The following is a 17,309-nucleotide window of genomic DNA, read 5'->3' on the forward strand; positions in this document are numbered from 1 at the left end:
AATTTCCAGTATCAAAGAACTGTTCTATCTCACCTGGGAACTGCAGGTCCTTCCTGCAGTGTGAGGAGAAATAGAAGTGATATTCCAAGGGTCCCAAATTAATTCAGCTCTTAATGACACTGAGCATGTTTCCTTTACCTTAAATTACACATGACACAAGTGAGACTAAATTCCACAAAACCACAGGAGCTCAGAGTCAAATTTGAATACATTTGTATTATTTATTGGCTGTATTAAATATATTATTTATTTGATAGTTAAAATTTAGTAATACAATGCATGGCAGCTTTAACATACGTTTGAGATACCTCAAAATGACAATACAAGAAAACTGAAGTAATCTAAAATATATTAATGCCACGAGGGTACATCCTTCTGGAATGGACAACAGCTGATGGAAAATCCATCTTGCAGTATAAATCCTAAATATTTTCTGGAAATATGAGCATTTTGTAGCAATTACAAAAGGATTTGATTTCATTTTTTACCAGTAGTGACTTGTTAGTATTTACTCTGCAATCCTAATTTCAGGACTATTATTGCCAAATAAACCTCTACCAGTTGGTTCTAAGGAGTTAAGAAAGAATCCTTTGGCAACAGAGATTTGCTGCAGGCAGTTTATCTGCTAAACAGAGACTATGAGGAAAATAAAGACAGATTGTAAACTCTTCTGCAAACTAGAGACTAATATCTGTATAAAACTGACACTGGAGGGAGAGATTTCTATTATATAATAAATGATTAACCTAAAGTTCTGCTACAAGTAGAACAATACATTCAAACATACATTTTTTTCTTTCCAGGACTTTTAATCAAAATAAATAGAGTACAAAAATGAAGAGTACGTTTTGAAAAGATTAATTTCAGATTGCACCATCAATCTACTGTGAAGATGATTAAGTGATACTAGGTCATAATTTAGGTTTTCCACATCTGAAATACAACACAATGCCTCAAACTCTAACACAACATTATTCCTCAACTGCTGTAGGAGAAAGACCCTTAGAAGTGATTAATTAATTACCAGAAACACATTGCCTGTAGCTCTGTCACATCCACCCTCCCACCCACAAGTGCATCACTCTGATGGCCAAAGTGGAGCCACAGACTTTGCAAAATATCCTAAATCTACCGTTCTGTGGCATGTTCCAAATGCTGCTGGCAAGACTAATCCTGAAACATTGGAAATTTGTGAGTTTGAGCTTTCAAAAGCTTTGATCTAATGGAGCCAGGAGCCGCCAGGCTCCTCCTCAGGGATTCACAAGCAGATGGAACACAACAGTCAAATGTAGTGCACAGTGTCCACAAAAATATCCCCCAGCCAACCAGGATGAGTTTCAGACAAGCTCATAGCAGACTGAACATTCCCAACAGGAAAACTATGGAATGTGAAGCTGCTACCACTGGGATAGCAAGTTTAAAACATTGTATATACATTATCTAAAAAGAGTTCTCTCACATACAATTTGTTCGTTGGGGTTAAGTTAGAAGGGCACCCAAAGCAGGCTGAACTTTTTATTTTTTAGGTTAATAATAGTACAAAAACATTTGCTCAGTTTGAGCCAAATACTGTAACATTTATCATAAATGCACTCTTTCTCCTTAAAGACAACTCCTGTGCTGTTCTGAGCACGCTGCACAGGGAATTACTTTTCTCTCAGGCACAGAGAGTGAAATGTGGATTGGGTCAAAGCTGCTCAGGACAGCAGGAACATTTTGGGCAGAGCCTTTCCTGGGCATCCCGGCCGGGCGCCACGTCCTGCTGGCATTGGTTTGGATTAAAACCCTAAAAAACCCTGGTACCCTCTACTCCAACACTTGAAATTATTATTACTGAATCCCAAGTATTAAAATAGCTAAAGTAGTAATATCACTAAGTCAGTATTCTGCTTTCCTTCTACAGACTAGTAAATGTGGTATGCTCTAGTAGGCTCTGCAGTTCTGCTCTAAGCTCAAGCACTTGTGCTGCTGGATTTCATGGATATCAAACCACAGCAAAACCTGATGGAACAGCCATCACCTCCCACTGGTGGTGCTGGGAAAGGACTGTTCTAGCAATGCCTTCATTCTCCAACTGGCTGGGATGGGGAGAGGAGTGTGCACACCCCTCCAGTGTGCACCGTAAGTCAGCTGATTGCTGTTCTCTAACAGCTCACCCTGATTGCAGAGGCCCCAAGATCACCCTTTCTACAGGAAATCTGTATCCAGCATTTGGAAAGGATCTGCCAAGCCAGCCTCACTGACACCCAGCAGCAGGAGCGGGAACACACGGAGTGAGGGGTTCTCAGCTAGGATTTCATTGAACTACCCATTAATACCCCAGAGAGCTCTGTACAGACAGCTGAGCAGGGCCAGCTCTGCCCTATTTGATGACAAAGTACTGGATGACCACAGCGAAGAGGATGGTGACCAGGGCGAAGCCACAGAGGAGCGTGATGGCGATGACACGCTCCTCGCGCAGCTGCTTCCCGCTCTGCACCAGCTCCGCACCCTCCGGGGCGGTGGCAGGGCCCAGCTCCCAGTGCTGACAGCAGAACACGGTGCTGGGGCTGTAGGGGCCATAGAGCTCCGGGCAGCCTGGCAGGTCATGGCACTGGCGGCCGGCGCAGATGCGCACACGGTACTCACAGTTCGTCTGCGCGGCCAGCAGCCGGAACCACGGCTCGGGGCCCTTGTACACCTGACAGGAGACAGGAGCCACTTCAGTCAGGAGCACCTCACTCACGACCAGCACCTGGAACTGCCTGTCCTGCTCCAGGGCTGTGTGCAGTGCTGGGCACAGCCTGGAGTTGCCCTTCTCTCCCCAGCCTCATAAAATCACAGCTTAAATCTCTGGACATTTCACAATTCATTTAAGTTTCCTGCCACACCCCACACTGAGGCCTCACCTGGGCTGGAAGGCTCAGAAAGGAGAAAAAAATCATTCTGCATTTTCTTCCTTAAATAATGACATCTCCTCCACCAAAGTGGACTCTGATTAAGAAGGGCAGTGGTACCACAGACCACCAGGATTAAGAATCAAGAGCCAAAAGAATTGTTGGGAGAACAGAATAAACCAGTGCTCACCCACTTCACACTTTCTGAAATGAAGTCTTCCTGTCACCTCCCCAAACAGAATTTCAACCTTCAAATCATGGAATCACAGCATGGTTTGGGTCAGAAGGGACCTTAAAGCCCATCTCATTACACCCTCTGTCATAGACAGGGGCACTTTCCACAAAAAATATGCACATCTTTTTTTTTTAATAATTTTTCCCTGTAAAAAAACCTCACATTCCTGATGCTGCATAGAAGGTACCTGGTCAAACTCTCTGCCAGCAGCAAGCTGAAGGATGTAAACAATGGAATCTCCTTTCATTGGCTGTAGTGGCTCCCATGTGATTTCAAAAGTGTTTTCTTCCAGCTGAATCGCTTTGGGTGCTGGAAAATAAAGTGATTTGTTGGTGTTTTAGAAAAAGAACAACGGTCTACAAATGTACAGCTGTCATGCTTAGAGGCAACTCATTCCAATAACTTAAAGCAATTAGGATTTATTTCTTTTTTTCTTCTATTTGATGACATGAGCTTAAAAATTATCATTGTTATGCGTAGGTTACACTTATTGGTCTTTTTGAGCTGCCAGGATGAGACTATGTTTGTAAAGAGGAGCAGCACTTTCAAGTCACTACAGAACTCAGCATTTCTGTCCATGTGCAGAGCTGAAATTATGTTCTAACCATGGTTCAGTCAATTAATTTTGCTGCAGGCACTCAGCACTCTGACCTTCACAGTGACTTTAATTATGACTAATGTCCATGTTAAAAAGTGAAGATCAGAGGAATTAACCGTGCCCTCATTTGCCTACATATTGCTTTAACTTTGATGGATAACCCTGCAAAATGCCTTTCCAGCTGAGAAAAGGTAGGAATGCTCAGTTCAAAGGGTGGAAGAGCTGCAGTGCAGGTGATCACAACAAAGGAGCCCTTTTCACACCCAGACAAAGCCCCTCAGAGCAAGTTTGTGTCTCTGTCCCTGCAAAGACTGGCTGAGGGTCAGGCTGTAGGATCCAATCCTGCCCACCAGTGGCTTGCAGCAGTTGCCAGGGCAGTGCCAGCTCACCTTTCAGATGTGCAGGTGGAGACTTGGTGGTGGTGAAAGCACAGACCTCCGAGAAGGCTCCTTCCCCAGCGTTGTTGTATGCCTGGATGCGGAAACGGTATGTGGTGGATTCGCTGAGCCTCTGCACCTTGTAGGTGTGACAGGGACCATTATAGACTGTCACAAACCTGAGGGACACAGAACACACAGAGTTACCCAGCAATCACCAATGTGTAGGGCAATAGAAGACCTGAAACACTCGGATTTGAGTTAAGGACAAAGAAGTGATGCTGCATTCCCAGTGTCCCAGGTTTCTTCCCACTGAGGCTGCAGGGCCCAACTCCTCTAAATCAAGAGAACAATCATTGAATATCCAAAATAAATTGAAATTTACAGTTAAAGAACAGCTGGCCAACCCCTGTTTCTTATATGCAGTCTGGACTTCGTTTTTGAATGTCCAAAAATAACCCTGCCAGCATAGGATAGTGGTATTTATTCTTTAAATAGTATTTACTGTTTACAAGCAGCAGAAGTGCAAGACAGCATTTCTGTTTGAAAGATGGTATGCAGAACTGCAAAAGGGCAAACTCTAGGATGCCCAAATGACTCAGTGGTGCAAACAGAAGAGAGAATAACATAAAATACCTTAAAAACTTGACATGAAGTGGTAAAAACACAAGATCCTTAATGGTCTCACCTGCCAAACCTGTCCTCCATCTGCAGGTTGAACTGAGTAGGGTTGGGAATTAAAGCTCTGCTGGGCCCTTCTCCCCATTTCAGTTTAAGGCTCTGGTAGCTGAAGACCACACATTCCAGGTGGGGAGGGTCAGGAGGTAGTGGTTTGGTTTTGGCTTTCATGGAATGACTGAAAGGACCGACTCCAAAGCTGTTGATGGCCTGTACCCTGATCCTGGGAATGGGAGAGAGCAGCCACATGGTCAGGAAAAGTGCTGGGTAACAAAGCAACAGTTAAAAAGTGTACAGAGTAAAACTCCAAACAGTAAAGCAATTAAGATGCAGTTAGAAATTAAATCTGAACTCAGCTTTAACCAAGACTGAGGTCACAGGAACCCCTGCTCTGCTCTTACCTGTCCATCCATCTTCTTCTGGCCACATACCTGAGCATTCCAATGAAAAATCTTAAACCCAGAAACCTTAAAGTCTTGGCTTTGAGACAGAATGTGAACCTTAACACCAACCATGATCTGACTCCTGTCAACATCATGGAGCCTGGATATGACAATTTTAGGAGTGTTTTTTTTGAGTTGCAGGGTGAATTAGGCAAATAGTCTGTAAACTGCATGAAAAAATGCTCTAAAAATTTAAAGCACTACCCTCAAAGGACTTTTAAATCCTTCAAATGTGATTTCAGAATAATTCTTACCTGTACAGGGTGTCAGGCAGCAGATTCTCAAGGACATGGGCTGTGATTCTCCCCACAGTGACCAGCTGCTTCTCCCCATAGTCGATGTTGTACCCTGTGATCTCTGCCCCGTGGCAGCAGGGCTCTTCCCACTGGATTGCAAGGCACGTGGAGAAAGGAGGGGAAATTTCCATCTGATCCTCTTCAAGTAAGTGGAGCACGGCCACAGCTGCAGGCACTGATGGGGGCGTGGTCACCATGCCCATGTCCCCAAACAGTCCCACCCCAGCCACGTTCACAGCCTGAAAGACATCACACAGGAGTTACCAAATCCCTGTTTTCCAACTAGGCGCTCACAGCCTTCCTTCCATGTGTTCTTAAAAGCAACATGGAAGAGAGTGGAAAATCTCCTGAATAATTTGTCAACAGGGCAAAGCATCTGGTATTTCACAGCACACTGGATCTAAACTCTTCCAGATTCAGGGAATGAGGAGGGACTGGGGGACAAGGGAAGTGTTTTTCCCAATTACCTTCTTTATTGCATGAGCAGGTGACAGCACATGACTTTATTCCTCTCTAGCTGGAGTTTGTCCCCAAACTGCAAGTGCCCAGTGGCATCAAAAGGCTTTTCCTACCTGGACTCTGCAGTAATAGGTGGTTGCAGGTGTGAGCCCCTTGACCTCATAGCTCTGGCAGGGGCCAGTGTAGATGATGTGCATGGACCCCTCCACCTGGCCCCAGTCTAGCCTGTACTCAGTGATTTCTGCTCCGTTGCACACCGGGCTCTGTGGGGTGAGGGAGAAATTCTGCTCAGCTCTTGCACTTACACACCCCCAGCACCCAGGGGGGAGCTCTGTTACACTGAGACACTGGGTGAGAGTCACAGAAAAGGTTGGAAAACACCTCCAAGATCATAAAATCCAGCCTTTGGAAGCACTGAGGTTGAAACCTGAGGTCTGTTCCAAGGTATTTCAAGTTAAAAGGTGACATGTGGCTGTAACACCACAACAGTTCACACCAGAATTTTGACTGACCCATAATTTCTTACCACTTAAAAGAATTAATTCACTATATATTAATTACCACACCATGAGGAGAATTAAATGCCACCCGATTTGTCCAGTTAAGACTGCAATTAATAAGTCCCAAAGTTTACAAACCCAACACAGACATCTATAAAGAAATGGGCTTAAAATATTCCACCTCTACACATATTATTTCTCTCATTTCTGTGTATCATAAATGTGTCACTACAATTCTAAAAGCCAAACACTAATTTGGGTGGTACTGGAAGCCATCAACACCTACCTCCCACGAAACCAAAGCACAAGTTGCACTTCTGCAGGTTATCAGGGGTTTGCAGCACTGCTCAGGGGGTCCTGGAGCAGTGCAAAGCTCTGCCTTCTCAGAGTGGGGGCCAAACTGCAGGAAAAAAATACTGCATGAACACAGAAACAGCACCAGGGCAAGAACTGATGTGCAAGTGAAGCAAACAAACTAATTTTAACCTGACAGGGAAGTAAACAGCAGAGTTCAGGGCTCAGTTTCAGATTCCTTGCAGGTACTTGAAGCTAGCCCCTGCTCCCACAGGATATCTGAGCTCCTCCCACTGCCAGGGTTTTGTAACTCCTCCCTCCCCCAGCCAGGATCTGCCTTCCATCAGCAGCTGGGGACTGTTTCACAAAGACTTTTATGCAACCAACGTTTATCCCACGCTTCTCCCAGCCTAGTGTGGCAGGCATACACCCCTCTCCACACAATGCTGCTCCCACCACATCTGCAGAGCCTGAGCTCAGGGGTAACACATCCAACATTTCTGAAGGCACAAACATCAAGAGGTTCACACAACACAGGGTACAAAACCCCCTCAGCACCATCACTCCTGTCCCTTGTGTGAAGTCAGTGAGATGTGGTGAGTGCAGTGGTTACCCCGACTCTGTTCCCTGCCCGGAGCCAGAAGCAGTAGGTTCTCCCCGGGAGCAGGTTGGTCACTCCAAACTCAGCTGCTGGGCCCTGATAAACCACCCTGCGCTCATCCTGCTCCAAGCTGGCCATCTCCAGGAGATACTCTGTGATCTCAGAGCCTCCAACCACAGCTGGGGGGCCTGGCAAACAAAAAGAGATTGGATTTTCCTATTAATTTCTCAATTCCCTAAGTTAGGGCAGGCTTTTGTCATGTATCTGAGCAGAAACACTTATGAGGCTCGCTTTTTTCCCCCCAGGTACTGATAATTAGTTTAAGATGGCCTTCATCAGGGTTTTTTCATGTATTTTCCCTGTTTTCTTCACAAAACAGCATATCTTCATGATTTTTTTGCTTATCTCCTTTACTGAGATAACAGTAAGAAAACAAGGGTTGATTTTTAAATTGTCAAGCAGGTGTCAGTCATGGGCAGACAGGAACTTTCTCACTGGAAAATATTTATGTCTGCTTAAGTCTCACTGTATCACCCTACCAGAGGTGGACAGAAGCTTTGGTCTTCTTAAAAAAAATCCCACAAAACAAAACAAAAACCCCACCCAAAAAACAACTATGGCCATGGACAGTATCTCTATAATTTTTACTTTTTTTCTCTGAAGATTTTTTATTTGGATGATTGAAATCAGAGCAGTGTTTTACTCCAACTCTGGTGCTTACCCCATTGCAAAGTGATTTCCTTGGGCTTGGCTTTGCCCACCAGGGCTGGGGCGGGACAGGGCCCAGGGGGAATGGCCACTGTCCTGACAGTTGTGACATCAGAGGCCTGCCAAGGACACAGGGCATTGCAGAGCACAGACATAAAGCATTTGGCTAAAACATGAACAGAAGTGGTTTCCAGATGTACTTTTCCCCTCCTGCTGCTCACCTGGCTCTCCCCACCTTTACTGGCACAAGACACCCGGAGTCTGTAGGAGGTGCCAGGCCTGAGGTGGTCACAGATGTGTTCCCGCTGGGCTCCGCTGTAAATGGGCTCCCACCTCCCTCCTGAGGGAAGGAAAAGCACTTTACCCTTTCAAACCTTTCTAAAATCTCACCTGAAAATTCTCTCACACAATTATTAAGGCAAACCAGAGAATCAATTTGAAATTATTAATTATACAGAGATGTACAACGCAACACACACATGTGAAATCAGAAGTGACTGCTGGAGTAAAGCATCATTTAAGTTGGAAAACATCTCCAAAATCCAAGTCTAAACCATGTCCCATATCTAAATGTTAATTAAATACCTCCAGGGATGGAGACTGTGTACTGTATTAGTACCCAAAGGTGATTTCTTACCAGCTGATGCCTCGGAGATTTCCAAAAAGTATTTAGAAATGTCTGATCCTCCATTATCCTTGGGAGGTTCTGAAAGAAATCAACACCTTAAGTTACAGAGGATTTAATATCAAGGCATTCTTTAGTTATCAGCTTTTCCAGTGAACATATTCATATTCATTCAAACAGAAAAGTCAACCAGCAAGAGAAACCAGTGTACTTAATTATTGACAATACATTTTTCAGAGCAATTTTCCTCCTATTACTAATCATGATTATGCCAGGAAGAGTAACTGGGAAAACACTCCCAATTTCAGGTATCAGCTCTTATTTTTTAAGTGAACATAAAAATTATTTAAATAGCACAGTAAACCCAGAAGGTATCATCACAGCAGTCATTGCTTCTCAAAAATGAATGAACAATACTACTGTGGTACCATAGCCCCAAAATAAACCATTTTTGGGTAATGTTGAGTATTTCTTCTGCAATAACAATACCTGCAGATAAATAATCAGCCTGAGTTCCCTCTCATTTAATCAGAGAGGCTGTCCATACCCCAGGAGCACTGGAACGCCCCAAGGCACCTACCCCACGTGACTCTCACACTGTGGGGATGGATCTTGCCCTTTACTACAGGTTTGCTCGGAGCTCCAGGTTTGTCAGGTTTGGTGTTGTGTTCCACTACCTCACTGGGGCTGCTTTTTCCTCCACTGTTGTAGGCAAAGAGCTGTTGGAGGAGGGAAGAGAATAGAGAATAAATGTTTTTTTTAATGACAGTAATATATGTTGATAATACATGAGGATAAACATGCTGATTATTAAAAAATCTTCTATTAAAAACCCAACCAAAATAAAGACAACCATTTCTACCAAAATTAGCTGGTGAAAAAAAATCTGATTTGTATTATTACTTCGTCAAAACCTGCTCTAACAACAGGTGGATTCCTGCTGTCTCCATACAAAGTTGAAAAATTTGCTGGAAAATGCCAAAGCCCAGGAAAGCACATGAAATTAAAAACAAACTACAGTACAAACCCTGAACTTGTAGGATGTACTCCTCCTCAGCTTTCTTAAAGTGCATGAGAGCTCATCTCCGTTGTACTGGGGCTGGAATCCATAGCCCTGGCAAGGAGAGAAAATAAAGATGAACACAGTCACTGATTTTTAAGATAAAACAAAACCCAGAGTGAATAAATCACATTATTTTAACCTTGAACTTCACTTCTGTGCCATGAATTGCACACAATACTTTATCTCTGCCATGAATTCCATGCAATATTTTCTCTATCATGAATTCCATGCAGTAGTTTCTCTGCCATGGATTCCTTGCAATACTTCAACTCTTATCATGAGTTCCATGCAATATTTGATTTCTGTTCGATGAATTTCATGCAGTACTTGCTGACCATTTCTCGGAAGGTAAAAAAATGTTCCTTTTTATTTCAGCACTATGAAGGAAGTTTCCACACAAAGCCCAGCACTTACAGAACCTTCTTCCTCCATGTCCAGGCTGTAGGTGAGGGAGTCATCCAAGGCCCCTCCTGCAGGAGGGCTCCATCCCAGGGCCATCCAGGTCACTCCTGCTTCCAGCAGCACGGGCGGTGCCGGGGCCGGTGGCACCACCCCGGCCGTACTGAACGTCACTGTCTCACTGAACCCACTGGGGAGGAGATTTTGAACAAGGGTGAGCAGCAGCTGATGGAATCCAGGAGGAAATCCATCATTTGGTATCCCTGGGCTCCTGGTTACCTCATTCCAATGTCATTTTTAACAGCCAGTCTCAGGGAGTATCTTGTGGAAGGAGCGAGTTTGGTGAGCTTGTACTGCTTCAGATGCCCATAGTAACATTCCTTGAAGGGTCCATTCTTCCCCTAGAAAACAGGGAGATCCAGAGTCACTCCCTGATCCCTGCCAAGGTCACTCTCCTCACTACATCTTCCTAAATCCCAGAATCTCAGACTGGTTTGGGTTGGGAGAGACCTTAAAACTCATCTCGTTCCATAGGCAGGGACGCCTTCCACGAGAAATGTTATTTCACTCATTTAACAGTAATTATAAAAGAAATTACTGAGCCTCAAGAATGCAAAATTTAATGTATCATGGTCATCCTGAGACTGCTGATGGTCACCCTGAGCAGTCTTGATAATAAAAAAACACATTAGAACTGAGATATCTGATTACTTTTGGTACTGTGGATTTGACAGAATGGTGATAAACCATTGAGCTGAAAACAAAACACATTCTGGAAGTTTTTTATCCCTTTGCATTACATCTCAGCAAGATGCTCAAGAGCTGAGGGAGATTTGTGACACAACCCAAAGATGCCAAATGCTCATGCATTTAAAGAGAACACAGGAATTACTGATGCTCTGGATGACAAACGAGGCAGTTTTACACTGTCCACTCCCACTGATCATTTGTCCCTTTAAAATCGTCAGGACAGTTGCACCAAAATAGCTGCTGTACCTAAGCAAAGGATATTTTTAAGTGTAATTGCTCTACAGATGTCATTATGATTTTTTATTTTTTTTTTCGCACTAAAAAAGCTCTTACCTCATCCCATTCTAAAAGAAAATTAGTTATTTTGGAACCGTTGTCATTTGAGGACTGAAAATAAAGAAACAGTGAAAAAAAGAGTAAAAATCAAGTGGTTGTAAATGTGTTTTATAAATATTTTTACATATTGAATATTATAAACTCCAACTGCCTTTTAATACAAGGTTGCTGTGCTACTTCTTTTAATTCTGATAGTTCAGAATATGAATTTATAAATAGTTTTATTTTAAAAATGAAGCAAATTATATTCTTAGAGCTCTTTTCCTTGTGCCATGCACTGTGTGCTCACCACCTGCCTGTGCAATCTAAGGGGTCACACAAGCAACATCTGACACATGAAATAAGAACTTCATTTTCTAAGCACAGATTTTACAAATAATTTCACTGAAGAAATTTAGCTGGAACCATTTTCCAGCATAATCATAAGAAAAACATGAAAACCCAAGCAAACACAGCTACCAATAAGTCTTCACAGATAGTGGTTATATTCAAAAGTCAGATCAAAAATGAGAATCTATAAAACCATGCAAAGAAATTTAGTCTGAATGGGTCAAAATAACTAAAAGAGCATTAAGTCAAATTTATTTATCATCCAGGACCTCAAGCAAAGATATAAATAAATAAAAATCCATTTTTTCCTCTCTGCCAGTTCAGGAGAGAAGAGCCCTGCTACCAACTCTGTCACACCAAAGCTGCAGGCAAAAAACTCAGCAAACATTGAAAAGAAGAGAAAGGAAATTATTATTTCATTATCAATCTTCACTGAGCAACTTAAAAGGCAACACCTACAGCACATATTGAATTCTTGACAAAGTTAATTCAAATACACTGCACAGGAATCCAGCAGAGTGCTCTGCTCCCCTTTACTCAGCCCCAGGTTTGGTTCTTACCTTCCACTGCAAGCTCAGGCTGTTTTTGGTTCTGTTAATCAGTTTTGGGGCAGCTGGACAGTCTGGCTCACAGCTCTCTGTAGTGAAGCTCACCAGTTCTGAAATGGTTTCTTTGATGGAACTGCTGGTTGCTGAAACTCTAAACAAAGGGTAATTAATGATGTGGCTGTTGCACTGACACCTGGAAATTTAAGGGAAGAGCTGTCAGCTTCAGGAATTTAATCCCAAGCAGTGGCTGCAAGATGGGGGTCACACAGGTTCACTTGATGACCCCAAACCCCCATTTCTCAATCTTCATTTACTCTGCCATTACTCTCTGTCACAGTGGAGCTATTTTAGTGCTGAAATACCTGTGGGATAGGGGATGAAAACTATGGCAGGTGTTCCCAAATGGTAACAGGATACCTGACTGGAAATGAGCCTTTTGCTGAAAACACCTTAAAATTCAAATACAGCCAACACTTGTGCAGAAGTATGGGCACTAAACAGGCTAAATCATAAAATCACATTTTTCATAGGAATTGTTTCATGTTTTCAGCAGTCCTGGCTCTTTCTGTGGAAAACACAACCCACTGTGCAAGTGGAGCTGTGCCCAGCATTTCCCACATTCAGAACTCTTCCACAGCTTTAGAGAGGAGTTTGCTCCAGGGAATCTTTAATCTCACCTGCTCCTGTGCCCCAGCACTGAGTGTGGCTCTTCCCAGTGTTCCCTTGGTTTGTTTCACCAGCTGCTCTCTCCCTGGCCAGCCCAACACCTCCAGTCAGGATCATTTACTCCTGAATATCCCATCCCACTTCCCATTACAGCGCATTCCCACTTCCCTGCTTGCACTGCTGCAGGTCAGACAAGCATCTCTGGAAATCAAGCTGACAAGTCAGACTTTCAGATCCAATTCCAAAGCTAAATTATTTCATTTACCACTGACTTCAGCCCACAACAATCTACAGTGTTGTTCTAAAAAAATACCAGCAAAGAATAATTTAAAGTTTGTAACTGAGAAATCTGAGGAGATAGAGAAGGTGGTAGGGAAGGAAATGAGGTGGTATTTTAATGAAGTTAAAAGATAAATGGGAATTTAGATAGCAAACCCAGTGTCCACAGCATGGTGTTTTTTCAGAGTATTCCTTAACTGTTTGTATCACCCCTTTTCCATGAAGCCACAATAACCCTGGAATTCCCACATCCCCCAAAGCATTATTTCCTTTCCAGCAGCATACCTGGCATGATAACAAGTGGCTGGTCTGAGATCAGGAAGTATAATTGTTAATTCTTCCCCACTGTGAAAAGGCAAAACCAAACAGAAAGCAGAGTTACAGCTCTTCCTTAAACCTCAGGGCTCAAAGCTCATTGAAAAGCAAAGCCACATAGTGCACATTTAAGTTTCCCACTGTCCATGTAACTCTTTAGTGACATTACTTAAAATTTATTTCATGTGAAGTAGGAAGGTCTGCAAGTCAACAAACAGCTCCTGATAGAGAGATTGCTGATTGGTTAATGGTTTAAACATTGTGCTTAAAGGAAGAAACTAAACTTACACATAGACAGATTTAAATTTTCCATTTTTACCACTGTTGGATATTGCTACTTCAAATGTAAATGCTGCTGGACTATGACTATGGCTCTCTCCATCCTGTGAACTAACTGGGAGATTCCAGGACAGAACGGCTGATCTTGCTTGTATATCAGAAACCTATTAAAAGCATAAATAATGCAAGTAAGTTTGCTTTCTGCAAGAAAAGGTTAATTAGTCAATAACATGGCGTTGCTAATTGGCCTAGGAAGCTCCTCACTGGAGGAATTCTTTCCTGTTGGAGTGGGAATATAGAGGCATTCTTTGGATTGCAATGATTTCCTCTTTTCATTTCTAAAGGCTTTCCCTTCCAACACCAAATCAACACTACACTGGGGCAGGAAGAGAAAATTCCTGCATCAACGTTTCTATCACTCCTTTGGAGCAAATGCTCAGCTGGGGAGTCTTGAGCAGGACCCCAGATCTGATTTAGGCACAGACACCTCATTTTCTGACAGCTCCCTCACACTATATTCAATCACTGATCCTAAGGACAGCATAGGCTCTGTTTGTAAAACTCAAATTTTCTTGTCTGATTTTTTTGCTGCTCAATTCCAACACTTCAAATTCTCTCTGCCCAAGGCAACACAGCCCTGTGGTAGCTCTGAGTACAGATGTCAGAAGCAGCAGGCAAAAAATACTAAAGGACAAAAACATCCCTCAAAAGCTGTTGCAAAGAAACACAACCCGTTTGCTGTGTGGATAATGCAGAGAAGAGCTCATTAAACTTGCTCAAGATCAAACACAGACATTTTAATTACCATCACCAGACTCCACCTTCCTGAATAAGTATCTACTCAAATATTTGCTCCAGTTTCTCAATATAACATCAAAAGAGGATCTATTTGTGTGAATTTTATCTTCAACATTCCTAAATCCTCTCTGCTGAGCAAAGGATGGTTCCAAGAGTGGAAAAACTTCCAAGAGTTTAGCAGGGCCCTGGTTTGCAAGGTAAAGCCCTCGCATACACTGGAAAACTGCAATAGTGGAATATTCTGGGATTACAGGCTGGCAAACTGAGAAATAGTGCATTTCCAGCATGGTTGCCTTTTCCCAGCTATAAACTCTGACAACTAAACTGTATTTATCTTCTCTATTAAAAAAATAGACAATTAAGAACAAAGAAAAAGGGACTGATAAAACACAAGTTATTTTATAGGAAGCACAGGCCCAGAAAATAATGGGATTTTAAGGCTAATACTTACGACTGGCTTGCCAATGCTCAAGTGAGTATCACATTTCCTGGATTCTGTGTCAGATTCTGCAATTTAAACACAAACCAGATTATCTCAAAGCCTGAGAGCAACTCAGGCTGTTACCAAAAGGCCACCACGAGATGGAGTTGGCCTCATTAGGACTTGAACAATGGTACTTATTAAGCAAAGTTCATTTCCCGTTTGTTTTGGCTGCGTGAGGGGCAGAAACACCAAGTATCTAAAACCAACAGTGGTACAAAAACCCTTTTAGTACACTCTGCCCAAAGGGGATCTTTTCCTAATGGAGCAGAAATAGGTTTTCTTTGACAACACAAAAACATTCCTCCAAAAATGAGAGGTATTAAAAAAAAAAGACAAGATCTTATCTCTGCCTTATGTGTTTTCCTGGAATTTCTATGGCAAAACATTCCCAGTTTGGAAGAAGCCTGACACTGTCTCAAAGCAAAGCAAAGGACACTGCACAAGGTTTTTAGTAGCCACGAGGTATTAAAAAGCTGAAATTATAACTAATTACACAGCAGCCTCTACAACTGCTCAAACTTTCATATTTCTTGAAGGTTTAAGTGACTTCTGGTTAACCAAAAAGTACCACAAACAGTGACACCAGAAGTTCTGGAAGTACCTACAGGTCACCCTCACTGGGAATATTGATCAGTCCTGGGTCAGAAACAGCAGGGAAGTAAAAAGGTTTAAGATTAAATCTTCCTGAAGACCTTATTTGATAAATATCAAATGAAAAACCTTGATATTCCAACGATTCCTTGAGAAAAAATAAAATCTAACCATAATGGATTTCAGGCTTCCTCTAATCCCAAACAGCCAAACAAATTTATAAATTCAGCTTTTTCAGAACCTGTTTTGCAATGAATTTATAGGTAATAAGAAAATTACTCAGATTTCCCCTGTCCATGCCACCTACCTCCCATCTCTGCCTCTGGACTGCCCTTTGTTTTTCCTATCTGCTTCTGCTTTAGTGCTCCAACTGCTCCTTGCTGGCCCTTTCCATTCCCATTGAGAATTAAGGCATTGGAAGAATTAAGGACTTTATGTGGTGAGGAGGGAGGTCTGTTCAGTTTATTGTTGGTGTGACCACTGGCTTGTCTGTCCGTTAGCCTCTTCTTGAGGTGTTCCTGCATTTTGAGACTCCTCTCGTCCCTCTGGATGAAGTTTGTCTTTCCATGGGAACGAGGTTCTGCAAAGAAGGGAGAAATAACTTCATTATTCTGAATTATTCATTTGACATCTGAATCTACAAGCTGGAAAAATCACTAAAACCGAGCCTCTGGAACTTCCCTGTGCTTTGCCAGTCTGGAAGTGCAGGGATTTTGGAGTTTGGGGTCTTTATAAACTGAATTTTTTTGGCCTTTCTCCTGTCAGCTGCTCTAGATTCTGCTTTACAGCTGCCTTTCTTCCCTGCTACAGACACATTTGCAAAAAATTAAGCAAATTTAGGACCCAAACAGAATTTTTCCAACACAGCCTGAATGCTGTTTTACCCTAGAGTGAGTCAAAATACATAATTACCAATTCAAGCTTGAGACACAATGAATGGTCTTACTAAGTCTAATTTCTGTTTTAAGTCTTGATTATAAAATAAGGATTAGAGCTTGCTTTAATTCAACATAACCCTAGTCCTCCACTGATTTATTGCTCCATTCAGTTTTTAGTGGGTCTGCACTTCACCCTCCACTCTGGGCAACGAGATTTTTTGGGTTATTTTCATTCACTTTTCAGTCATATTTGGACTAAAAAGTAAAAATACATTCATGTATCAAATTAAGTTCATTTTCAATAAACTTCACGCCAAGGCAGTGACAAAACTCAGTGGGCAGACTTTTAGGGGAAGGAGTTTTAGGAGTCACTGCTGTGGGATTTACAGTGGCAAAAGCAGGGATGCATGGAAAACACAACACTTCTCAGGTACAAATTTGCATAATTCCTTGAAAACAGAGGATTCAAACAGAAAATTCAGAGGATACACAACCACACTTTGCACATGGTGACCCACAGGGATGTTCTAAGTTAATACCAGCACCCCTGGAAATGTGTGAGGAGGCAGGGCCAGCTGTCCCTCCCGGGATTTGGGGCATTCCCGGGTTCTCACCTTGCTCCTGGAACACGTGTGGTGGCGGGTGCTGGTGCAGGAACTGAGGTGGGAGCTCTCCTGTGCCGGGCACTGCGGGGAACACGGGTTGAGGAGGGGGTGGGAGCAGGGCGTGGGGGTGGTGTATGTAATGGGGCACGTGGAGGGGAGGAGGGGAATGCATGGAAGGATGGAATTCCCCTGAGTGGGGCACCACCACCACTCTCCGAACTCCATTTTCTTCCACCACCTGCTGGGAAACAGGAGAAATCAACTGTGAGTCCAGAGACAATCCCGTAAAATAGTGTAC

The 17,309-nt window shown here is 42.9% G+C and overlaps 1 protein-coding gene across 1 annotated transcript in view; it reads right to left on the minus strand.

The window, feature by feature from the left end:
* Nucleotides 1-202: 202 nt before the first annotated feature.
* Nucleotides 203-17,309, minus strand: part of LOC136373322 (fibronectin type-III domain-containing protein 3A-like) — a 54,242-nt gene continuing 37,135 nt past the window's right edge. The window contains exons 5-26 of the mRNA XM_066338217.1: nt 17,021-17,249; nt 15,836-16,108; nt 14,905-14,960; nt 13,665-13,819; nt 13,347-13,406; nt 12,129-12,267; nt 11,236-11,289; nt 10,432-10,553; nt 10,168-10,342; nt 9,718-9,804; nt 9,271-9,409; nt 8,703-8,771; nt 8,287-8,405; nt 8,079-8,184; nt 7,370-7,545; nt 6,749-6,862; nt 6,076-6,225; nt 5,462-5,742; nt 4,775-4,987; nt 4,099-4,265; nt 3,299-3,420; nt 203-2,680 (exon numbers count right to left, since the gene is read on the minus strand). Coding sequence (XP_066194314.1) covers nt 2,363-2,680; nt 3,299-3,420; nt 4,099-4,265; nt 4,775-4,987; nt 5,462-5,742; nt 6,076-6,225; nt 6,749-6,862; nt 7,370-7,545; nt 8,079-8,184; nt 8,287-8,405; nt 8,703-8,771; nt 9,271-9,409; nt 9,718-9,804; nt 10,168-10,342; nt 10,432-10,553; nt 11,236-11,289; nt 12,129-12,267; nt 13,347-13,406; nt 13,665-13,819; nt 14,905-14,960; nt 15,836-16,108; nt 17,021-17,249 — 3,324 coding nt within the window. The 3' untranslated portion in view covers nt 203-2,362. The remainder of the gene's footprint in view (nt 2,681-3,298; nt 3,421-4,098; nt 4,266-4,774; nt 4,988-5,461; nt 5,743-6,075; nt 6,226-6,748; nt 6,863-7,369; nt 7,546-8,078; nt 8,185-8,286; nt 8,406-8,702; nt 8,772-9,270; nt 9,410-9,717; nt 9,805-10,167; nt 10,343-10,431; nt 10,554-11,235; nt 11,290-12,128; nt 12,268-13,346; nt 13,407-13,664; nt 13,820-14,904; nt 14,961-15,835; nt 16,109-17,020; nt 17,250-17,309) is intronic.

The sequence above is a fragment of the Sylvia atricapilla genome, chromosome W (assembly GCF_009819655.1).
Source record: "Sylvia atricapilla isolate bSylAtr1 chromosome W, bSylAtr1.pri, whole genome shotgun sequence".
NCBI classification, from domain to species: Eukaryota; Metazoa; Chordata; class Aves; order Passeriformes; family Sylviidae; genus Sylvia; species Sylvia atricapilla.